At 41.3% G+C, this 26,071-nt stretch overlaps 1 protein-coding gene across 1 annotated transcript in view; it reads left to right on the top strand.

Annotated features, from left to right (window-relative positions):
- The window catches only part of LOC306936684 (ras-related protein Rab-26-like), a gene marked incomplete at both ends in the record, with an annotated part of 70,203 nt that extends 56,293 nt beyond the window's left edge, over positions 1–13,910 (top strand). The window contains 4 exons of the mRNA XM_079520286.1: positions 10,131–10,196; positions 10,592–10,648; positions 13,296–13,372; positions 13,811–13,910. Coding sequence (XP_079376412.1) covers positions 10,131–10,196; positions 10,592–10,648; positions 13,296–13,372; positions 13,811–13,910 — 300 coding nt within the window. The remainder of the gene's footprint in view (positions 1–10,130; positions 10,197–10,591; positions 10,649–13,295; positions 13,373–13,810) is intronic.
- Positions 13,911–26,071: the final 12,161 nt, after the last annotated feature.

The raw sequence follows: 26,071 nt of genomic DNA on the forward strand, positions 1-26,071 counted from the left end.
TATATAATCAAAATTTATTCTAAAGAGTTGTCTGACTGAAATACACAAACAACTGAATTTGAGGTTAATAGGGGATGGCAACTGCCATACCCCGGGCACCCCAGGTGACAACCCTGCATCAGAGAGACTGAGGCTTTGCCAATGATGGTCATGCTGTTACCTCTGGGTACACTGCAGTGGACACTGGACAGGCATTTGATCAATAAGGGTCCTTTAGAACAAAAGGCTCTTTGAGAGGAGAGACTCACTTCAAAGTCACTATCTGCTCTGATAGATGACAGGACAGGTGCTCAGATGAGGATACCATCAAAACCAGCGTAACCACTTTAACCACATTTTATACTTGGGCCATTCGAAAATAGCTGATCATCATCAGGTATTTTCGAAAACACAAGCTCTTTTCCAATGAGGGTCCATGGACAAAAATTATCCGTAGAATGCGAGCTAGTTCAGGCAGAATTACTCGAGTTTACACACATGACATACACATTACTATGTGGGTATATACTATACAGTGTTCTGCAAGTCTCATACGTTTGTGGGTCGGGTTGGACGGGTTATTTAACACTTGTGATGTCCAGAACGTCCACACACGTCTTATCAAATAAAACGGGTGCGTCTTTTTTTATTGATATAAAACGGGGTCGCTAAAATCATTTTTTTGGAAACGCCCATTGCTAGGCTAATTTCTGACTTCATGATGCATTTCGGTTACAATATTAACGAGAGATCAGACTTATACTATCACAATGTAGTAATGGAAGATTTTGGGGGGAATGGGAAGGCAGGCGTTTTCATAATAAAATCTCCCTCCTCTGCTTGGCACTCTAGCGCCTTTATTCTGAAAGATTTGTTGGCAACAGCAGTGTTAAGCTCGTCTGTGTTCCTTTTGCGTACCGTATGTGAATATGCATCCGTGGTTTGTTGTTTGTACCAGTGGGCTCTATTAGTTCTGTTCCCCATGGAGCATTATCTCCCTGCTCTTAATGGTTATTGATGGTTATCTAATTGTGCTGAGCAGGGAGAAAAACAATGTAGCAGCGCCTGAACACCAAAATTAAATATGATATATCCACAGTCCACTCTGTTTATTCACATTCCATAATACATATTGGTTCATTCTATTCGTGAGTTATCGGACTGAAATATATAAATTTGCAGGGTCCTTGACATAAACTGCTTCAGAAGCACTGTTATTTCAAAGAGAGTGGAGGAGAGAGGCAATTCTAAACTGTTTGTTTCCCCTGGAGGCAAACAAACCATAACTCCGCAGAGTGCGGACAGACACACAGTTTGACATGTCTCTCTTTGTCATCTTTGCCCCCCTTTCCTCTGTTCATTCTACACTCCATTATCCTTCAGTCAGTGAACACTGTACTGCTGCCTATTACTGCAAGGAGACACACCGGCAGGCTACAGCAGATGACTCCCAGTGCACCACCGCTGGCTAACAAGCACTAATACATGTTAATGAATGCTAATGGTGATGAATGCCCCTCTGAAGCTGTAGCAGCAAATCTTTCACTTCACCGCTACTCCCCAGAGTGCTTCCGCCCCTCCCACGCGAGATTGTAGTGCCGCGGCGCAACAAGTGGTAGTGAAAATGATAGTAGTAATAGTAGGCTAATAATAATAATACAAAGTGACAGTCAACTTCTCAATGCTTGTCGCAAAATTGTGCTAATAGTGGTGAAAAAAGTTAATCCCACAGTCTTTACTGACATGCAAGGATGGCAAGGTCTACTGAGTTAAGCGTAAAACACACATTTTGACTCAACGACCTACGGTTCAAGAGTCACATAGTATAGCTATTATTATTATTATATAGCTACTGTACCACACACACCAGGCAGACTCAGACCTCCTTCGCATTCTGACTTTAGTGCAATCTATTAAAGGCCTGCCTCCCAGGACAGATGCATTCCCAGCTATTGTGGGAAATATAACGGCTGAATGTGAAAAATAGCCTATGAAATCAATAAGACAATTTATTAGTCAAAGCTTACAGGCTCAAATTATTCGAATAATACATACGTTATTCATTTTATTGGGCACTCTTATAGTACTACCGCTGTCAAAACCTTTCCACATGGGCTGGATTTATTTAGCTTTGTTGAGTAGAAGACGGAACATTGCAGGATCACCCTGATCCATCATCACTCATGTGCACTTTGTTTCCTAAGTCTTTGATATCGTCACACTGAGTTTGTTACAACTGTTCATTACATGGCTTGGTTGAATGCTTGATTCTGATTAATGGCCAGTGACATTGGTCCTCATTCACAAAGGAGAAATACGCCAGAGTGTAACGGAAGCTTAACGGAAGCGTATACAGATGCGGGAAATTCCGTCCGATCACGCTACGTTGTTTTGCCGTGCAATTCAAAGAGCGGCGTGTACCACAGGTACGCAGGTGTATGTCATAAAGAATGCGAGCGGGTGCCAAATGATCGGAAAATCACCCGACAACTTCATTTGCATTGATCCACGCCCCATTTCACACCATAAAAGGCGTCAAGCATGACTCAGCAGACAGCAGTAAAAAAAACAAAAAAGAACTATAGGCCTTACAGCTCAAACGAAATAGAGGTCCTCCTGACGGAATGCAACAAAATAATGATATTTTCCAGTATAGTGGCTTCACAAATTAAAATAAAAATGATTGCTGGAAAGAAATTAGGCTATATTATGAAATTAAAAGAAAATGATCTGACCATGTCAAGCCGGAGCGACGACCACCACCTGCAGTCTCTTTTTTTACATCCATATACCATTACATTTGTGCGTGATTCTTTATATTGTCTATAGCCTACCATTAAACTATATAAATCATTTTCCCAAGCTTACAAAACGGTGAACGCTGCTCCGCACCGCTGCAACAATGTCAAGCTGACTTACGGTATAAAATGCAGCTTGGCCATATTTATTTAAGTTCGGGACCAAGGCAGCAAGCTAGCGTATACTTGGCAATTATATTATAAAGCCTTTTCTTTTCTATTGAACAATTGCTCACTCACACCTTTGCAGAGGTAAAACATATATCCGATATTTTTATCAGAGCTGCATTGATTCATGCGGGGAATAGATTAATATCATCTCACTGTCATCTGTCTGAATGCCATGTGGAGAATGGATTTGTTCTGATCATGGACACGTAGGCATAGGCCTATAGCTATTTAAAATTTCAACCATATACGGCGGGTAGCCTCCTCTTTGTCAGATCTAAGTGCAGGTTCATTTATGATGATGTCGTCACGTCATATTAAAATGATTCGCGAATTTCGCGGGACATTTGGCACCAAACTTGATTGATCTCATCAATGTAGTAGCCTACAGCCTAGCTATAAGTTCCCCATATTATAATTAATTAAGGTGCACTGGCTTAAAACTATGACTGGCCGAATTGCACGCGCTGATGCAATAATGTGGACTTCTATTTTTTTATAGGGCTAATTAGCCCTCGTGACTGCTGTCTGTCTGTCAGACCGGCATGTCTGTGAACCATAGAAATAATCTGTTCTGTCCGGGCCGGGCTCACCGCACCGTTATATTCATTTTCCAATGAATTCGTACAGTGCAGAATGCAGATAAGTGTATGTTCTTATTATAATTGTGAGTTTGTTTTTTAACATGCAGCGCGAGTCCGCGAGAGCCGATCTACAAGCTCACAACGCGTTGCACTGCGAGTAGAAAGCTGTCAAGTGCAGCGCAATCGCGCATGCTAGAAATATCCTAATAAATAAATAAAAAGGTGTCGGGTTTGCAGGGGCAGTTTCTGTATGGGACTCTAGGCTAACCTGCCTCTAGAATGCATGCATTTAGGCATCCAAGTGATACTTGGCTTTTATATAAGCTATCATTTTTGTATGTGCTGACCAATGTTTTGGACACATTCCTACATATTTTATCTGAGATTTGGGGACTTTTAATTGATTCAGAATGAAGACTAAAGCCTTCTGAATAAATCTACGCAAGCAGTACACGACCCTCTGAGCTGGCGCAGCTTTTAGCGGAGATTCCGACCATCCGACGTCACCGTCAAGTTCACGTTCAAGTTCATGAATTCCCACGTAATGTGGGAATCCACGTAAATGCCTGTCCGCTCACGCTCCGCTCACGTTACGTAACGGTATGAGCGTAAACGCCGTTGTGAATGAGGACCATTGTGTGTAAAGTAAACACAACACATTATTCAAAACTGTTTCCCATTTGTCTAAACTGCAACTTTTTGAACACTGGACTAAAGAAGAAGACCTTTCTGTTAAACATTGCTGTGCCTCAGTTGTTTCAAAGTCTAGACAAGACTTTCACTTTGTCTCCTGGTGCTGTCCTTAACTCTTTGAGAGTTTCAAGGATTTCTATATAGTTTTTAGACTTCTCTATGGCAGAATGGCGTTTTTGAATGATTTATTGAAAATTCTCTGTTGTGAATGTGTGACAACGAAAGACCTTCAGAGAAAGCTTGGCTTGTCTGCTTCCAGGAAAAAAATGAACTGAATTGATAAAATGTTTAGTTTTTGTGTTGGAAGCCATTTAAAAGAGCCTGCATTTACACTGGGTAGTGTTTCTAGGACAACAAAAAAAGTTATGCCCGGTTGAAGTTTTATTTTCTAAATAACTTTTTTTCTGCTGGGCGTACATAGCCATGCAATATCTCATTTTAAAGGGTGAGTTGTCTAGTTCAATTAAAATTAAATAAAAAGTTTCTCACATGTACCACTGTAGATATTTTGCCATCTATAAATAGCATGGTCAGTCATGATCAATCTGACCTATCCAGCTAAAAGTCCCCCTAGCTCTGAAATGGAATATCATATAAACTAAATTCTTTTTTGGGGTAAAATTAGACATTCTAACGCACATTTTGATATATACCATGTTTACATAGTCTTACCAGTACCTTGTCTATTCATGCATGTATCTCAAAAACCTGTTGTGAAGAAACAGTTTTGATAAACACATCCAAGGACATTGTTTTGATATGACTTTGTGCCCATGATATGTATCAAAATATAGACTTGAATGTATACTGTATTATAACAAAAAATTGGGTTCTTACCATCTACCGTTACAGAGTAAATCACAGTTGAAACTCGCTTAGTCAAACCATAAACCTCAGAATAGTGAACAAAATAGCCATGACAGGTCTAACTCATTGTAAAAGCGTCTTTTATTTTTTATGACTACTAACATAATACAATTATAATAAATATTACAGAAAATAAATAGGCCTACATACAAAACAGTTGTCCCCAAACTCCCCAGTGTCCCCAAACCACTGCATTCCAGTTGTTCTTGACGGTGTGTGTGTGTGTGTAGGCTAAATTTAAAAAAAACAACAACTGAAATGAATGAATGCATCCGGTTCAGTGTCGGAGAACTCCATCGCAGTCTTGACTCTTCGTCTTCATCATCATCCTCCTCCTCCTCCTCATCTGATGTCAGTTCTAAATATATAAAAATAAACATTTAGCTGTAGTCAGCCCGGCCAATGGGGGGGGGGGGGACGTAGGGACAATGACAATGAAATGAAAGGAGGGAGGGAGCAGCGAGTCTCGCTGTAAGCACTGGACCAGGGCTACTCCGCCTGGAGAAGGCGACTGGGACGCGTATGGATCAATACTACTACCACAAAACTCGCTCAAATAAATAGTACTGCTTTCAACTTTTTCTGCTAGAAAATCGCTCAGGCGAGACGGCAAAACAATAAACTATGAAGACTCCCTCTGCCCCCACTGTTCACAGGGGGTGGGACCAGCTTCCAATGGCAACACGTACACGTGTGTCACGTGACACGGGTTTTCTGGGTAATGTAGTTGGAATATAAGCTCAGGAATTTAAACAGCGCTTCGGAGCATATTAATATGTTTAGATTAATCAAAAACTAGAAAGACGCCAATTGGCGTCATTGATCATTTACGGAATTCTGATGAAGACGCCAATTGGCGTCTTTCACCTTCTAAGGGTTAAAGGAACGCACTTCACCCCTTTTGCAACCAGATCTTATTTTAATTATGTTTTGGAGACAATAAACACTTTCCTGCAGGTTAACCTCCCACGGGGCAGCACACCTAAACCTAACCTTAACCCATGTCTAACCAATGACTAGTCTAAACTAAGTATGCACCCCAAATACAACGAGCCTGGGCATTGGGGTCAGGAGGTAACAGGGGCACGGCCAAAAAAGTTTGGGAACCGCTGAGCTAGAGACAGACAGACAGACAGACAGACAGACAGACAGACAGACAGACAGACAGACAGACAGACAGACAGACAGACAGACTCTTGAGCATGTGTATAAGTTAAGTAGTAGTCAGCATTAGAGTTCTCAAGTCTGGGTGCTCATTGGGAACATGACATAAATATGCAGAAGCAAAATAAAGCGCTTTACATAGATTGTGCATTACATTCATCCATTCACACACCGCTGGCAGAGGAAACCATGCAAGCCACCAACCTGCACATCGGGAGCAAAGGGGTTCAGAGTATTGCTCAAGGACACTTTGACACTAACTCTGGGAGAGCCTGGGATCGAACTGGGGACCTTACGGTTCCCATCCGGCCACTCTAACCCTGAGCCACTGCTGCTCCATAGGAGTCCTGTCTACTGTGACAATCAACGCCATTGACCCCCGTTTGATACAATATTGTTTATCTCTGGAACCCAGTATACACTGAAAGATCACTGACTATCAATAGCTTGGGACCCCCTATACTCAAGGACCCCTGACCCCACATTGAGAAATACTGTGGTTCTGTATTGTGTTGCTGTATTTTAGCATTGCAAACATTTCCCCTGTTGATATTGATTAGATGCACTATGTGGAAAAAACATTGAGCAATCATTCACGCTGACATTTCTCTGCAAACACAATTATGTGCTATAGGGAGAAACAGAAATCACAGATGCTTTCGATATAATGGAAATTGGGACGGAGATTAGTTTGTCTGGGTTTCATAGAGTTTTAAGTCTGGGTTTCACTGGGTGGACAAATGAACCTAAAAGGATGATTATGTTTATACATCTCTTTTTGCTAGTTTTTTTTGCAGTAACAAAGTACATTTACTTGAGTACTGTACTGAGCAAATTGTTTGAGTATCTGTATAGAGGGTATGCGTGTGACATCATCATCAAACCAGGAAGTTATACAGGAATGCCTACTGAGTGGCTAAAAACTATACTTTCTGGCCTTGACAGCCCATGCATCCAAACAGAAACGTCATATGTAATTGCATTAAACGACATTAAACAATGTTAAACTCACTTCGCCTGTCACTTTGCCACTCGATTTCCCATTCACTTTATGCATGCGCATACCCTCTATATCAGGGGTTCTCAACCCGTGGGTCGCGACCCCTCGGTGGGTCGCCAAATTATTTTAGGGGGTCCCCAAATTATTTTCAAAATGTTTTTCAATTTTATTTTCACGATTTTTCAAAAATAGCAGACCTACAAGCTCGTAGCGCGCCACTCGGTGGCGCGGTATGAGCTTGTAGATCTGCTATTTTTCAATAGCTAAATTATAACAATGCTTAAAACACCAAAAGGGGTTCCCGCCCAAAATGGGTTAAGGTTATTGTAGCAGTCAATTTATATTGGGGGTCGGGCGGGGCGGGGGTCCCGAGACATTGCCAAAGCATTTCCGGGGGTCCCCGGCCAAAAAGGTTGAGAACCCCTGCTCTATATTGTAGGCTGAAGCGTTATTCATAGTATGGATTTTCGGTGTTTTTTTAACATGACGTCACGAGCCGCGGTGAAGAGAAAACCACAGCCACCGCCCCAGCCCTACTCTCTGTTTTTACTCACCACCGCTCAATGTTATTTCAGCTCCGGTGGTCACCTCACCACCGAAGATCCAGACTATGAATGAGCCTTCAGTATTTGTGTTTTTTTTACTCCTTTTTTTGTTCACTCCACTACATTTCAAAGACAACTATTGTGAATGAATCCCTTAAGGACTATTTCAAATATAGTAAAAAACAGTAGATCTGCAAGCTCACAATGCACATTGTAAGCCTGTAGATATGTTCATTCAAATTGATTTTCTTTTCTTTTTTTGTCTGGAAAAATTTAGGGGGGAATGGACTTTTGAATACTTGGGTATTTTTCAAAGCAAGTACTCCTGCAGTACTTTAACTCAAGTGTAGTTGACAGACCAACTTTCACGATTTGACTCAGGTACCGAGGTGGAGTATTTTTTGGCCACTGGTGGATATGTGGCTAATGAATGAAAATTACATCTGCAACTCCTTTTGCTACAGTTTATGGTAGTGTGATGCAAGGTGAATGTTCAGAGATGGATTGCTTTTTTTTATCTACACCATAACACGCTGCCAGTGGCATTTGGCTACCTGTGCATTTGGCCAGAGATCCTAGTATTATTCTTGAATAAAAGATGAGCCTAGGCTGGGTCCCAGGGCCGTGGTGGTCAGTAATGCTGTTTCAATTGCTCTAAGCCAGGTTGGTCTCTGCTCTAAACCCTGCGGTTCTGCAGGGCTGGCCCTTGGCCCCCGAGGGCCAGATTGCAACTCTATCGTCTCTGTCGGGTGGATACCTTGTATGTTCAAAGATTATATGTAGCTTGCGATGTTAGTTCCGTTGTTTTTTTTCAATCGCACAAAATTAAATTTGTTTTAATTTTACGATCTAATCTAAAGATGGGTGTATTTGGTTACAAACTCTATATATCATTTAGCTGCACGGGGACCACCTGGAACCCCCTCAAGGGCCACTGGCGGTCCCCAGACCACTGGTTGAGAACCACTGCATTAGACGGGTCAGAGTGTGAATTGAGGGGCTATAGTAGTTAGTGGGAAATGCTGAGGTGAGATGGTTAGAGTTCGATTGGTACTGTATGTGGACGATCATGTTTGTCAGTGATATATGGTCACTATTATACAATTAGAGATATTATTGCACCCTAGGCAGTAACAGCATTCCATAGATCACTGTAGAGTTACACAGTGCACATTTCACACATGCACTCTCACGCGTGCACACACACAGCCACACACCCACACACACACACTCATGCACGGACGCGCGTGCGCGCACACACACACGCACGCATGCACGCACGCACGCACGCACATGTTCAAAATCACTGTGAAGACAATAATGATGCATTGTGTTGAGATGAAGGGTGTTATTTTGGCAGTGGCAGAGAGATCTCTGTCCCTGTTGATTAGGTGTACTTCTTTACATGGATGGATGGAGTGTTATTGCTGTCACAAAGCCAGCCAAGGTCGTAATGATGTGGTATTGGTTGAGATGCCATTTCACGCCGTTTCTGAACATGGGGTTGAGAAACTACCAGGGGTCCAAATTGGACCGTACGGGTCTGTACCTGAGTGTTCCGTTTGTACACTGTCAGAGTTAAATGAAAACTGAACATTTGACATTTGAGTGTGTAGATTCTGGTCCCAAAGATGAAAATAAATAAAAGGTTCCACTTATACACTCAGAGTTACTGACCTGTAAGGGTCCATTTGGACCCCTGGTGGGCTCAGGGTGAGAAGAAGCTGTGTTCCAGTGGAGCCAATGCAGTTTAATCACAAGCTCTTGTTAATACTTTGCTTTGGTTAAAAATGTATAAAATCCACACAGATGTAACCACTTTCACTTTCAAAACCTTTCAAAAATCTCTCTCTCTCTCTCTCTCTCTCTCTCACCTGTCATTGATTCTCTGGCGGTGTCCTTTCCATCTCCTTGCCCTCCCGGCAATTTCTCCTCACCCTCCCACCTGTCTGCACTCTGCAGTCTTATCTCCTCACCTTTCATTCCTGTTCATCTTCTCAATGCCTGTGTCACTTTCACCCTCTGTCCCTTCATATTATTGAATTTAATATGTCCCCACACGAACCGGTCAAGTCCCAGATGAGATGTTCTTTTTCTCAGCCATTCTTTGAGTTCTGCATATTGCATTTTTGTCTCTGCGGAGGGGCTTTAGGATTAGGATGTACTTTATTATCCCCGCCAGGCCAAAGGCCTCCTTTTTTTTTTGCTCCTGTGAGTCTGTCTGTCTGTCTGTCTCGCCCGGCAAGGAAGAACCTTTGTCAAACACCTCACATATTCTAATCTTTTCTAATCAAAACTCTTCTCATTCTGTGTTTTGCTGTGTTATCTCCAGGCATGGCTGACTGAGATCCATGAATACGCTCAGCAGGATGTGGTGCTGATGCTGCTGGCCAACAAGGCAAGGCGTGATGGGAAATGTCTGTGATTTGAGACACAAAGTCAATGAAGGCACAAACATATCTGAGCATCTGTAGGAGACAGGCGACGGAGCGCTATCACACACTTCAGTCACAACTGAATACCCTTCATATCTCTGCACAGCATAATCCTCTAAGTTAAATTACTGTGTAGCTCTCAGTCGATCACAGAAATGCCACCTGCATACTTCAATTTTTATAAGACCCTAATTAACATGCTAATACCTTAATCCGTGACACATTAAAAATGCAGCATGCGTATCAGCTCTTAGCATTAGAGCAGATTTAGGAGCATTAAACAACAATGTAAAGTCAGGGCAAATGTCATTGTAACATTAACATTATGTGGATGAATGTGTGTTCCCTTTGTCATCAGGCCGATGCCACGCATGAGAGGGCCGTAAAGAGAGAGGATGGCGAGAGGCTTGCCAAGGTGAGGCCATGGGTACTGAGCTCTGCTGCAATGCTTATGAAACAAACTAGGGTTTTGGCATACACAACCAAACACTCACTATAAAAATATAATGATGACTATAACTAACTATATTATTCACCACTGTTGTCGTTATAGTTGTGTGAACTCCGTCTTCTACTTGAGTTATAATGATTTTTAAAAGTTTATCTTGATAGGGTTAGTAGTTTATAGGGCTACAGTGTGGTATAGAACTTTGTGTGGACACTGGACAGCCCACTAGGGACTGTAGGTTAACAATACAAACTGTTCTGCAACCATTGCACTTTATTTGGCCACCATCAGCACAGGGCCATTTATTTTGTGCCACTTAACAAGCATGCTTCAATCTCTCTCACAAACTGTGAACTCAACATTTTTGCCTCTTTCTTATATCGTTTGACAATTTGGCCAATATTTGACTGTCACAGTTTGTAGAAGATGTTGTAGGACCCTGCAAGCTCATGAACTAAACGCAGGAGATGACATATCTTAAGTATACTAATAAAATACAGAATGTAACAATGACACAACTTAAACACTCATACAGTACACTTATGAACCAGCACTGAACACAGTCAACACACACAGAAACAGTCTATACACTCACCAGCTCGTCACCAAACCAGGCTCAGCTGGTCCTCGCAGGTGACAGAGAGCAGGGCAATCGCACTCAGAGGCAAACATTCACATGGGCCAACTATAGATAATAATAATAATAATAATATTTGACTGTCACAGTTTGTAGAAGATGTTGTAGGACCCTGCAAGCTCATGAACTAAACACAGGAGATGACATATCTTAAGTATACTAATACAATACACAAAGTAACAATGACACAACTTAAACACTGCAAACTGAACTCTGGAAAACATAACAGAGAACCTGACATACAGTACACTTATGAACCAGCACTGAACACAGTCAACACACACAGAAACAGTCTTTATACACTCACCAGCTCGTCACCAAACCTCGCAGGTGACAGCAGGGCAATCGCACTCAGAGGCAAACAGTCACATGGGCCAACTGTAGAGGAGGCCGTGGTCATGACATTGACCAGCTATTATAAACTAGTATAGTTTGTTGATTAGTATTACATGGTCTTTCCACATTTTCTTTGTTTTCTTTTTGAGGTATTTAAAAGGTCTTAAAAGTCATTAATTTGTCTCTTCACTGTCACCAGGGGAGTGGGGAGCTCTCTAAAGTCATGTGGGAACCATGACTGAAGGGGGTTTTCTGTGAGATGATGGACATTGCATAGGAGTAGGACAGCAGAAAGTCTATTCCTTCAGCCCTGTCAAAATCACTATTTGATTTTGTATGTCTTTATACTATTACTATTGATTATATGCCATTCCAGGAATCTGCACTGTTGGCAATAGTAGTAGATAAATGTGAATCCCAAAGGCCATACATCTCAGATGTTTTGCTGGTCTGCAGATAACAGGTTTTTGACATCTTGCTGTGTAGAACCTGAGTTTAAGGTCTTTCAGAGGATGTACTGTGCGCCACTGCCATCTGTCCCGGTCCATTTCACAGTCATAAGCTCACAGATAAATCTCAGTGCAAAGCATAAATGCAATCAGCAGAGACATTTCTTTTACCGTTATCCTCACCGGCTTTTTGTCACATAACTCAATAGTATGCAACCCAAATGCATTCCCCCCCCGGCAACAGATGCTTTAAAGTTACTTAAGGCTCAGTGCCGGCACAAGATAAATATCATATTTGGCTTTGTTATTACCGCAGGTTCAGATGAATAGAGCATGAATAGAGCATGAATAGAGCATGCAGGCACTGTCTGGGAGTCACTTTATCTCGTTCAAGTTTGATTTAGCCCACTAAAACAGGGAAAGTATCTGATCCGTGTACATTTTAGCATCGTTGGCTATTCAAAAATAGCAGATTTGCTATTTTTGAACATTTTCAGAAAATCTTGAAAGTGTGAGAACTACTGATTCAGAAGGTATTTGTAGAATCGGCCTCAGGTCTTACTGGGTTAACCTAAATAAACAATTCAGTGCATTTCTCATGTGAAGGTCTGCAATAGGCTACTTCCCCACAGCCCTATCATCTCACAGTCTGCATTTCTTTCGTTTCACTGCCTGATAATGAGAATAAATTTGGGAGTTAGCGGTCTAATGAAAGCTATTCATCAGAATAAGTACGCTGGTGTGTTTTTTTTTTGGTAAAAGTGTGGGGTTTTTTTTATTTTATTTTTATTAGATGCAGTTGTGAACAATAGCCAAGTAAGATAAAATACATATCCATTGGCCAATCAAATGGTTCACTGCAGCTCAACAGTCAGTGTGAGGGGTGTTCAGGAGATATCTGTGAGCTCTGCGTGTAAAGGCTTGAAGGCCATTGTCTGTGATGGAGTCCACCACATGCTCTGGTAGGCTGTTCCACACCTGGACAGCAGTGTGGAGAAAAGTTCTGTCCAATGTCCGTGTTTTGGAGCCTGGGGGGGTCGAGAGCATGTTCTGGTGTGGCTGTGCATCGGCGGGTGTTTCGCCGTCTGGTGTAAGGTGGAGGGAGCATGTCCTCGAGGTCCCTAGGGCAGTGGGGGGTGTGCATTTTGTTTAATTATATCTCCCTTAACGAGCATTGTTACGACTTCCACAGGAGTGTGGGATCCCCTTCATGGAAACCAGTGCCAAGACAGGCCTCAATGTGGAGCTCGCCTTCACTGCTGTGGCCAAGTGAGTATCTGTCCCATAAGTTCCTCTTTGTGCCGCAGCTGTTAACTCTGTAGTCAGACAAACAGCAACAAACAGCAACACACACACATATATATATATATATATATATATATATATATATATATATATATATATATATATATGTGTGTGTGTGTGTGTGTGTGTGTGTGTGTGTTATGTGTTGCATCCTCTGCCTTGAACATTGCAAGACACAATCTTTTCATCTAATTAGCCCTTCACTAAATCCCACCCTAAAAAGCGATTGTCCAATGCCAATCCATATAGTTTAGCAACGGTTGCTATGCAGGTCAAGCTTTCTTCGCTGCTAACGTGCCTATTGGACAAGGATGGGTTGGGGAGGGACTTAGTGAAGGGCTAATTACTCTATTGTAGACCTGACAAATCTCCTCCATGGCTCTCTTTGTTTTGACCTCCCAGGGAGTTGAAGCACAGGTCCATGAAGGATCCCAGTGACACGTTTAAACTCCAGGAGTATGTGAACAAGGAGATGAAGGGCGCAGGCTGCTGCAGATCCTAGACCTGTTCCAGTTGCCGCCTGGGCCTGTGTGTGTGTGTGTGTGTGTGTGTGTGCGCGCGTGCGTGCGTGCGTGCGTGCGTGTGTCTTTCGTATTCATACATGTTCCCATCCTTTGATGATGCTGGCTGCATCTGGCCTGAGATAGGGATAAGAAGTCAGCGAGGTCTTTGGTCTGTTCCACCCATTCTCTATCTACTGTTATGTCTGGTGACATAAGTGAATGGGCTAACAACTGGGTGGAAACGATTAATAATTTATAATTTTCAATTTAGGCATTTAGCAAACACTCTTAAGAGATAAAGAAATGTTAATAATATCATTGCAGTACCAATGCAAAGACTTAAAGGGCGGTCCTTCATATTGGTTTTAAAAACATTACGCATATGTATTAGTGCTGGTTGTCTCTGCCATTTAATTCAGATTTCCCCAGGCCTGTTTAGATATCTCTGGCCTCGGTAACCAGGGCTTTTATTTTCGTTCGCGTTCGGCTCAAAAAATGAAAGCCTGGGAGAACGTGACACATTTCCTGGTCTAGGAAAGTAGGAGTGAACTGCACTGTGAACTACAGTGCAGAGGGGCGTCAATTTCCTCCCCTGATTTCTACCAGGGAGGGGAGGGGCGGAGGAGGGCAGGGGTGGGGGCTAGGATCGGTGAACCAATATTCCCCAGCGCAAGTCTCAGCTGACCCGCCCCTCTATAAAAACACGATGGCTAGGATCTCTCTAAATCATCTGTCTACACCGGACTATACACGTTGCATAAAGTGCACCGACGTATATTCTGACCCACCTCCTTCTGCAGTTGTGAATGTACATCCAGGCTTTATTTTGTATTACTATTTATTAAATGAGACTGACTGTAGGATACCATTTTACTATAGCAACCCTGGTTGTTCCACATGTCTGGTGATTTTATTTAAACCTTTACACTTGATCATTTTGCATAATGTATTTTGTATCATTGACCAGTCAATATGGGGATGAACGTCACGTGCACTCACAGCACAGTATTGTGTTATACAGTATAGTCTGCACAGTACATGGTTCAATATTTGTCATTCAAAAGGCTCCTCCGAGCCGCCTCAGCTCACCAGCATTACAGCTCCAACAAGCATTTTCATGACAAGTTTCTTAGTTATGTGTCAAATAAATGTACATGGCTGTTTTCTATATAAAGACTTGACATAAATTATATTACCGTTTGATGTAAACAAGCCAGGTGATACTCTAGATTAGAATACATTTGAAGCAACTTTGAAGTATATACTGTATGTCTAGGTCAGTGGTTCTCATCCTTTTTAGAACGTGACCCCCCAAAACAATCATATTTGAACTGGGAATTCTCTATTGTGGAAATAGCAGATCTACAAGCTCACAATGAGGCAAGAAGTGTCCAGTGTTTACAGTATAGTTTGATGATTACTTTTGATGCAGTAATGTTCTTATTATTTTCTTTGGTGAGCCCCCCAAAATCATGTGGGTCCCTGAGAACTACTGTTCTAGGTTCACCTATCGTTTTCAGAACCATAGTTGGGCTGTAGATTCACACAGGTTCAGGTATGTTGTACATTTAGCCAAAATACTGTGAGGCTGGGGGCATGCAATCCCCCTTCCTTGAGTAAGAAATCAAACTTAAATACCATACTAATGTGATATACCGGTAACTATATACTTTGAAGATAGTCGATAGTATACGTATACGTGTATATTTTGGAGGAAATTGTCATTTCAAATAACACTGTAAACGTACTAATAAGAAGAACAACAACAACAATATATTTTTCTGCAAATATTGGAATGCTTTATCTGTATGAATGATGTGTTGATTACATGTTGTAGTCACGATACAGAGCTGGAAATCTGCAGACATTATGAGAAAACCACAGGATAAGCATAATTGGTTCACCATGCTATGAGAAGTATTGCACAGCATCAAGGAAACTAATACATAAATGAGTTAACTGATTCTTGTTTGTAATATATTAAATGTTGTATCGTTCGTATTGCACTAAGTTGTACAAAACATTGGTAGGCTGCTTTATTCCTTGCTGCGTATTTTGGGCTTCTATATTTTTAATATATGGTAAGGGTTATATAGTACTTTGTTTTGCTGTCTTCGTCCAGTGTTGTAGTATTGCCTGTTATATAAAACACAGGTTTCGTGGGATTCTAGGGTTGCCAACTGTCCCTTGAAATAGAGAGTTGTCCCTGATTTGTTTTTTGGACATCAATCAATGACTCACATCTTACAAGTTCAAACAGCTACATAATACTATAATACAGGTTGTTAATATAACTGTACACTAGTGTGTGTACAGTGAGATTTTTCTGGTTGTCCCTCATTTATCTTCGAAATAATGGACGCTAGGGTGTCCCTTATTTGAATATCTGGTATTTGGCAACCCTAAATTATTTGGGACACATGTTTAACTATATTTCTCCAGCGACTCTCAAGACTCAATGTTTACATGCTGTATAGTTCTTCAAACATGATGTTGAGGTATTGTATTATTGTATCTCTTTGGGTTTTATTACATTTCAGCGTGATGGAGTTTATTGTCAATTTATGTTCACTAATAAAGAAAGTAAGCAAGTATGGGCTGGAGTTTTTCCCAATGTTGTGTTATAAAATCTCATGATGTCCCATCTCTATTAAAGGCACTATGCTCATCTGCACTGACTATGTTCAAAACTTTACCATTGTCGCCCTCTGCTGGAAAAAAAGAAGAATGGCAAGAAAGTACTGAATGTTTGCATTTGCAATCAGAAAATGTTTCATAGTTTTCAGAGAGACAGAGAAATACTGGCAGAAACATTGTAATTTTAATTTCACAACATCTGCTTTGTTATGTTCAACCCCGTTTATAAAACACAACAAATAATGACGCTCTCTGCTAAGCTACATGTAACATTTGTAACCATTATTAATAAATAAAATCACTGATAAGTATACTACTGTATGTATACGGATACATATGTGACGAAAATAATACATCCACTTAGGTTTGATATACCGTAATTATAATATCCTATTTTGGCCTCCCCTGGGAGCCAGGTGAGAACTGAGAAGACTTCATCTAATGATAAAACTAAAGTAATTAATTTGGGTATACCCACTAAAATGTTATTTGTAGGTAGGTGTGAAGTAGCTGTTTTTTGTGGATGTGGATTTCAAGTAGTATTTTTACTAAGTGGATACAAAATGACAAGGTGGCTTCAAATAATACCTTTTCATTTAAAACAAATACAAAATAAATATACAAAGCACTTTTCCCTCACATCACACAGCAGCAGCAGCATATCCCCAGTCCTACGCAAAGTGTCCCTAATTCAAACACACTCTGGTCAGGACAATACAACTGTTTTCAAGTAAGTAATTCACATCAAGCGGCAGATAGAATAATGACATACATTCATAAGAGTCCCAAGACATGGAATAAAGAGCTGGTGGACTCCAGAATGACGAGGTTGGCACATACGTACAGTAGCTGACATGATGGGAGCGGAGTTGATGAAACATTAGTAGTTGAAAACTACAGTTCGAATCTCAACATTCCGGCCAATCACAATTTGCGTCCTCACCTTCGTCATCAATGTTTGTGTTACGCAATGTTTGTGTTTACACAAACACTAAAATGTGTCCATTCATTGTCAATGGCTATTCTGCTCTTGCTTTTGGTCAGTTTAGCAGATAACATGATGAGAGCCCTTGAATAATAAAGACCCAGGAGACCGGAGTGTAGTACAAGGTATTTTAGTTAAAGGATCTTTTAAAACATCTTTTTGTAAAACTGTGAAAATAAAACATAAACATATACAAATTACATTCAGTACATAACTATACACAACATACAATATTGCACATAGCTACTATATAAGACAAAATGAGAACATGAACAATGTTATGAGGCTTGCAGGCCTACTTAGCATCCAAGCTAACACTGATGCAATGCCACTAGTAGCTTCCAAAAATAAACACACTGAAGCGGTCTTAAACTGAAAATGCACTTAAGTCAAATATATAAAATAAAGTAGGCTATGCACTTGCATATTACATTCAAATTAAACTTACAGGTTTAGACCTTCAAAGTCCACAAAGTAGTAAGCTTTGAAACTGCGTAGATATCTATTCTACGTCTGAGCAGACATGGTAACGCCCCATCACTTTTGTGCTGACCTCATCACATTTAATTGTGATGACGGCTATGGCCGTTTTAGGCCAAGGGGTGTTTTTCGTGCAAAACAAATGCTTGGAATGCATGAAAACCCCCTAGTTTGACAATTGTCACATGCTACTTAAAGCATTTGGGAGATTTTGCCTTATATTGGTTGTCTATGGTGTGGTATACAAAAATGGCCATAACTTTTTTTCGCAAGTGAATAGAGAAAACACAAACAAAAAGGACGGCATGACATCACAGGTTAATCCTTAACCGTTGAGCTTTTGGGCCTGTGTCTCCCCGGCTATTACGGAATGCGTTACCATGTCTATGCTCGGACGTAGAATAGATATACGCCCCGCCCCCCCGCTATTCATTTCAGTGGAAGAACCATCTACTTGTGTGCAAACGAGTGAAAACCAAGGCCCAGTAAGGGCCGATTCATGACGTCATGTATGACGTTTGAGGTCCGGGCTATGAGGTCCGGGCTTAATTTCCGCTCACTCGAGCCATTGAGTTATAATTGTACTTCCGGCAGTCTTCCGGGTGCTTCAAAACGCCACTGAGCAATTTCCACTGAAATGAATAGCTTGTGATTAGTCTAATTTTCTCCACCTGTGTCTTGTGAGTCTCCCAGCCAATCCCTGTGTTGATATGTCAGTTGTATTCACCCCTGGTATTTTTGACCTTTGCCTGTACCTGGACTTTGATTACTGCTACTCCTCTTGGTTGGTTCAAATACTTTAATTTGAACTGAGCTGCCTCTCATCTTGCACTTGCATGGGTCCTCCTGCACTTGGGTACTACACTGTCTTGACTCGAACCGTGACACAGAAGAGAAGAGAAGAGCTAGAAAACATGGCCAGTTTGGAGGAGGTGTGTACTGATTACTGAACTGAACAGTGTTGATGTCGTAATACTATGACGAAAAATGTTCGTTGACTACCTTTTTTCACTGCCTCATCCTCTGGACACTCCCAAGGTGTCAACTCCCAAGTTCGAAACGCTAACGACCTCGTTTGACTCTGAAGGAAATTTTCAAACAATTCCATAGACCCAGAGTGGAGTTTCTCTTTAAGGCAGCTCACTGTGGAATCAATCAACACCACCTCCGGCGAGAAAATACAAAATACAAAACAAATCATTACACAGAGTGATCATTCTCTTATCGGTAATAATGATCACCTGCAGATGTTGTTGTGTGCAGCTGAGAATCTTTCCAAATTGCTGTATTATTAGACTAAAAACTAAACTGTTCGATCCTGGCATGTTTTCTTGCATGCCTGATTATATGTCTGATGGTGTGAGTCATGTTTTGGCTGCTAGCCTGTCTATTTATTATTTATTTTCATTCATTTATTTTATTTTGGATTTTTATTTGGCTGAGTGTCGCAAAAAAAAGTAGTATATCTGGGAAGACATGGAGGTAAACGACAACTAGGTGGCGGAGGCATACATCCGCAATGCAGTATTTCAAATCTTTATCTTAAAATGTGTTTTTTGAAAGTGAAAATGTGTTAGTGTGGACATGCCTAAAGAGTTAAGTCTTAAAAAGCCACAAATGACCCAGGCTGGACCATCAGAGAGAACGGAGCCAGCAGTCTCACACCGCCGCCCGGTGACAACACGCGGCGTCCTCCGCGTCTGCTCCGACAGCGGACGTATACCGTAGGAAAGTCGCCGACTCTGGTCTCTCCCGGTGACGCTGCACCCTCCACACTCCACAGCCGCTCTCATGGGCCTGGAAGTCCACACACCGCTGCCCCGATGGCGGACCGACACACCGCAGGGAAGTCACCGGGTCCCACTGCCTCTCCTCCCGGCACCTGTTCACGGGAGGGGCCGTCAGGCAGCGTGGTCGCCGGTAGTAGACTACGTCGCTGAGTAGCCTACATCTTGACATGATATCCTGACACACAGCCACCGCCACAGGAGTTGCAAAAGTTCCAAAAGCTGCACCCACTGTTTCTATCCATTTCAGAACGAGCTGATTGCGGAGGAGGAGATGGGGGAGCATCTACAGTACTCGTGTGCTTAGTACCCGCAGCTACAGTACCTGTGTGCGAAGTACCCGCAGCTCGTCCACCGCTAGGAGTGGGAGAAACCTCTGATGTGCGAGCAGTGTGGTCTACACTTCAGAAACAACGGCAAGTTGAAGGAGCACATGCGCATACACAGTGAGGACAAGGCAAGCCATACACGTGCGATAAGGCATACAAGCACCCCTCTGCTCTGTGCAAGCACAGGAAGAAGCACTCTTCAGCCGACGGCTCTGACCAAATTTAATCTTTAATTCTTCCCAAAAATGTTCACTGTTCAACCACCAAACAGACTAATGTTACCATTATACATTTACAGCCACTGTAACGTGTCCAGTACCAGTGTTGATTTTGACAGCAATTTTTAATTTTAGTCTCTTGAATGGTTTTCATTTAGTTTTAGTTACCTGGTTTTAGTGTTAGTCTAGTTTTTGGGGGTATTTTGTCCCCCAAATTGACACTAATTAGCTCAAGAACCCACAGTTTGACATGCAAGTCTACGGACGCCCAATTAATTAACTTAAGTACCAGTGTTGATTTTGAGGGCACATTTTTGTTTCAGTCACAGTCTCTTGAATATGATCAGGTCTCTGCTGAGGATTTAAAACCAGCGCACGCGCACACACACACACACACACAAACACACACACACACACACTTTACTATACTATACACTTTACTATATATCACTCTGGATTAAGAGCGTCTGATAAATGCCTACATTGTAAATTGTATAATATGTGCCTGTTTCTATCCATTACAGGACGAGCCGTTTGTGGAGGAGCATCTACGCTACCCGTGAGCAAAGTACCCGCAGCTCGAGTACAAGTGTAAGAAGTGCAAGAAGTGCTACGACAATCCGAGTTCTCTGAAAGCGCACGAGGTCGCCCACCGCCATCAGAGGGACAAAAATGTGAAGTGCGATGTGTGTGGTAATACCTTAGAAACAACGTCAACCTGAAGGAGCACATGCAAATGCACAATGACAGCAGGCCATACAAATGTGAAAAAAAAGATTGCGACAAGGATTACAAGCACCGCCAAGCTCTGAACAAGCATATGAAGACGTGCAATCTTTAATTGTTCGTGTTGATTTTGACATGTTTGACAGTTTGACATGCATTAGTCTATGGACGCCCAGCCCAATTAATTAATTAGATCTGCTATTTTTGAATAGCCAATGCTAAAATGTACACAGTTCAGATACTTTCCTTGTTTTAGTGGGCTAAATCAAACTTGAACGAGATAAAGTGACTCCCAGACAGTGCCTGCATGCTCTATGGGGGGGATTCATCTGAACCTGCAGTAATAACAAAGCCAATATGATATTTATCTTGTGCCAGTCTGTGTGTGCCGACTGTGTTCAGTGCTGGTTCAAAGTGTACTGTATGTCAGGTTCTCTGTTAGGTTTTCCAGATTTCAGGTTGCAGTGTTTAAGTTGTGTCATTGTTACTATATCTGCCATACAATGTCAGTTTAGAGTAATCTTTTCTATTCTTTATTAATATAATGTAGATTTGCCTTGAACTTGCGTTTCTGATGGATTTGTTAACGGAAGTAGCTAATACAGGTGATTTCCGGTAAATTACCATATATGGTCATGTCCTGGTAGAAGCTCACTAGCCCAGATCATGTTTGCACCTCCATGAGAGGGCTGTTTGTAAGGAGCGTGGTGTCGCTGGCAAGGTATGTTGTCTCAATGTCCAGTCAACACAAGTTTTGTTTTTGAGTTGTGTTTTATGTTTCAACATGAGTTTAATTGGATTGTTTTTTGTTAGTTGTTTGTTGTGTTCTTTGGGCTCCTACTGCACGCATTCCCTTCACTGCACTATGCTGCCAGTGAGGTACGGTAATTCCATGTATTTGCTTTGTTTTCTCAAGTGTTTCATATGTGTTAAATGTTTATGGGTTTCTGATCGTCGTTTGTTTTCTGTGTTTTGCACAGTTTGACGCTGGTTTATGACCGTTGAAGTTGGTCTAATAAACTACCAGTAAAGAGAACTACTGACTTGATCGTTCTTGAGTGATGGGAGTGACAGTTACTTTGTGTATTTTATTAGTATAGTTAAGATATGTCATCTCCTGTGTTTAGTTCATGAGCTTGCAGGGTCCTACAACATCTTCTACAAACTGTGACAGTCAAATATTGGCAAAATTGTAAAACGATATAAGAAAGAGGCAAAAATGTTGAAAATTGCCGATCTACAAGTTCACAGTTTGTGAGAGAGATTGAAGCATGCTTGTTAAGTGGCACACAATAAATGGCCCTGTGCTGATGGTGGCCAAATAAAGTGCAATGGTTGCAGAACAGTTTGTATTGTTAACCCGTGTACAAAGTACGCGCAGCGCAAGTACCCATGTGAGAGGTGCAAAAAGTGCTATGACAATCTTAATGCTCTCCAAGCGCACGAGGTCGCCCACCACCGGGAGAGGGACAGAATTGTGAAGTGCGACAAGTGTGATATCATACCTTCAGAAACAACCTCAAGCTGAAGTTGCACATGCAAAAGCACAGTGAGGGCAGGCCACACAAATGCACCAAGTGCGATAAGGATTACAGGCACCGCCAAGCTCTGGCCAAGCACATGAAGACGCACCAATAATTATTAATCTTTAATTGTTCCAGTGTTGATTTTGACATGTAAGGGATGCCATTTGAAAACGTGTGCCTAAGAGAAATGAATATCCCTGCTATGTTGTGTCATAATCTGGCACATTTGGCCAGTTGTGTCAATATCTAGTATACTTGTATACTTTCCTTCGCTTTAATTGTGTTAATAAATATCGGTTTTGTGCTGGCCATCACAAATGGTAGATGCCATGGACACATTCACAAGTACATTATAATATTTCAAATGTTTTATGCTGAAGAACTCTGGAATCTACACCTGATGGTGCTGAATTTGTATCAACCTAGTATTTACAGTATGTTCAAACATTTCAGTGTTCAGTTTTGTTTGCTTCGCTAAGATCTATGCCAAATAAAATGAGAATATTTGTACACAATGTCGAATGATTATTATTAGAACTTCATCACTATTCTGTGACTGATGAAAAACATTATACGCCTAATACACAAGGCCTATATAATATTTCTTTAAATCGTGCTAACATGTATCGAGAACCGTTTGCCCCACTGATCAGTAGTGCTATTTTTACATTACATTACTACATCATCTTTTCAAGAAGTATATATTTTACTAAACATAGCCTTAGCTTAGAGCCTACTATATAAAAATGACATGTACTGTCTGTAGTATGTTTACATACCAAATAAATGATCAAATTGCTAGACCAAATCTTCCAGTATCTTCAGAATGGATTGACTTTAAAATGCTCCCTGATGATTAATTCCCCCCTGACATTGATTTTATTACTTGTTTAACAACTTCTGAGTTTTATGTGCATTTCCATTGGGTAAGATACCTTTTGTGGCGCTTCTGGACAACCGTGGATCCGACCGTCTCGACACGGGCACTGCAATCCCTGTGGGGGTATGGAACACGTGTGTCGAATTTGAAGTCAGTGGGGCGAACGGTTCTCGAGTAACGTGGATTACAGACGTACGTACGCACGCATATGAGACTTTGTGCATTTATAAATACTAGAGCGGTGCCTGTTGGAGCCTCTACAGCGGTGCCCGTTGGGCACTATAATAATGAATGACATATTTATAGCGCTTTTCCAAATGCTCAAAGCGCTTTGGTTCATTCATTCATACATTGGGAGGTGAAGCGGCGAACAGTCGACGCCAGCGTCCTCACTTCCCTCATTCACACACCAATGGTGGCAAGCTCACACCGACCAACTCATTGGAGGCAATGTAGGGTTCACCGTCTTGCCCAAAGACACTTCGACACCTACTTGGAACGATGCGAGTTGGAAATGTATGCCCCACCCAGATATTATGTCCGTGCCCCTTTTATGCCCATATATGGAGTTCTTCAGGTATGCCCAAATATGGAGTCTATGCAGACGTCAGAATGATGTCAGAACAGGCAAGCTCCATGGACACTGGGGAGGGGCCCTGTCCAAAGCCTGGGCAGAGGCCTTTGTGGGTCGGTTCTGGACAACCGTGGGTCCAACTGACTCAACACCGGGCACTGCACCCCCTATGGTGGTGTGGAATGCGTGTGTCAAATTTGAAGTCGGTGGGGAGTCGAACATGGAATTCAGACGTACACACGTACACACAGAGACAATGAAGTATAATGTTACTTGACATGTCATAAAATTATGCCATATTATAAATAGATTATAGTGCTGATTATAGTTATGTTTATAATGTATTATAGACATGGGCTTCATAGAAAGAGTTAGCAGATTTCTCTCTGAATTTTGACAGCCTAGACTTTGCTCTAAAGCTTTATTTTTATGAAACAGGAAATCAAGTAATAAATAAATAAGTAGAGTTAATGAATAATATTTAAATTAATAGTTGATTTAAATATAAATATGATTTATTAAAAAATATAGCCTGACATTATTAAATTCTCATTACCGAAACAGACGTTCTCTCTACCGCAACTACTTAAAAGTGTAGCGGTATATGAGAATGGGTGTTGCGGAGGATGAGAAACATTAGCATGTTTTGCTAACAACAGAGAAGCCATGATGGCTGAGGCATTTTTTACTCAATGTACAGAACTAGATGTAACCCTTGTTCACCTGTGAGCCATCTATACCATCAATATCTGGGGTTCTATGCATCAATTCTCTAGGTTCAATAAGGAGATTGGTAGTAGAACTCTGTATAGAGCAGTAAGACCTCCAGCACACAAAACACACACACACCGTGATTGGAAGATAAAACAAATATTTATATTTATGGAGTTTGTTCAGTTTCCTTTCTTTTGTTCACTTCCCTTTTGTTTCCTCAATTATTTTCCAATTAAGTCTTCACATCGAGATGTAAACAACACATCAACAAATAAAATAAAATACAATAAACAATTAAATAAAAGGAGTGCACACCGGATGTACACTAGGCGCCCAAAATATTGTTCAACCAACCTTAGGTTCCCTAAAACCTTCAAAATGTCTCTTATTTAGTTGGGCCCAACCAATGTAATACTGAGAATACAAAAATAAAATAAAGTACTCCTTGTTGTGGTCTCTTGGTTTAACTGTCCTACAGTCCCCTTGAACGGCTCAATAGCTGGACAGGGTGATGTCTTCCCACGTGGTTGATGGGTCCGAGGTAGGTTCACAATGAAGCAGATCCACTTGTCACCAGAGAGAATCCTCCCTCTAGAAAAACCAGCCTGCACACAGCCACAGTGTGCAGAACAATTATGATATAGTCTCAAGTCTCTTGTTTCCCTTCATATTTCAATTTATTCCATACTGGCCTTTTACTCTGTTTTCAGCACATTAGCCTGCATAATTCCTGTTCTGTCTATAGAAGTGTCTATTTGTACGTCTCTAAATGTTTTGATGATTTGAACATGGTGGACCCTATTGGAAACAAGTGTAATGCTTAATTGGGTCGTCCACTCACAGTTAACAGCCTTTGTATTGAGTTTGTGCTTGAAATGTACTGTAATTCTGCAAACTGTTAATAAATTCTTCAATCAATCAAAAAAACCCAATCACATACATTGACTTGTGTGTTGTGTTTAGCTTAGCATATAGCCACAATCCAGCAAAATCATTACAATGCACTGAATATATACACAAAAAACGATTTATCCTGACTGGTTTTTATGTTGTGTTATCTTTCACAGTAGCAGCATTACAGCAAATATCACAATATGCCACTAAATAAACGTCAATGTTGAGCAGTCAACTCACTAGGATAATCAATGAAAATCACACAGAAAAAACGCCAACTGTGGCTCTGTTGTCTCTCTTTCTGGCAAGCTGCCGACTCCTCCTGTCCCACGTTTTATGAAAGTTATTCACCTCACTCCTTCCACTATATTTTGTCACAAATCTCACGGAGCTCTGTCATTAAATCTGTA

This window comes from Electrona antarctica (genome assembly GCF_951216825.1).
Source record: "Electrona antarctica genome assembly, chromosome: 14".
Lineage (NCBI taxonomy): Eukaryota > Metazoa > Chordata > Actinopteri > Myctophiformes > Myctophidae > Electrona > Electrona antarctica.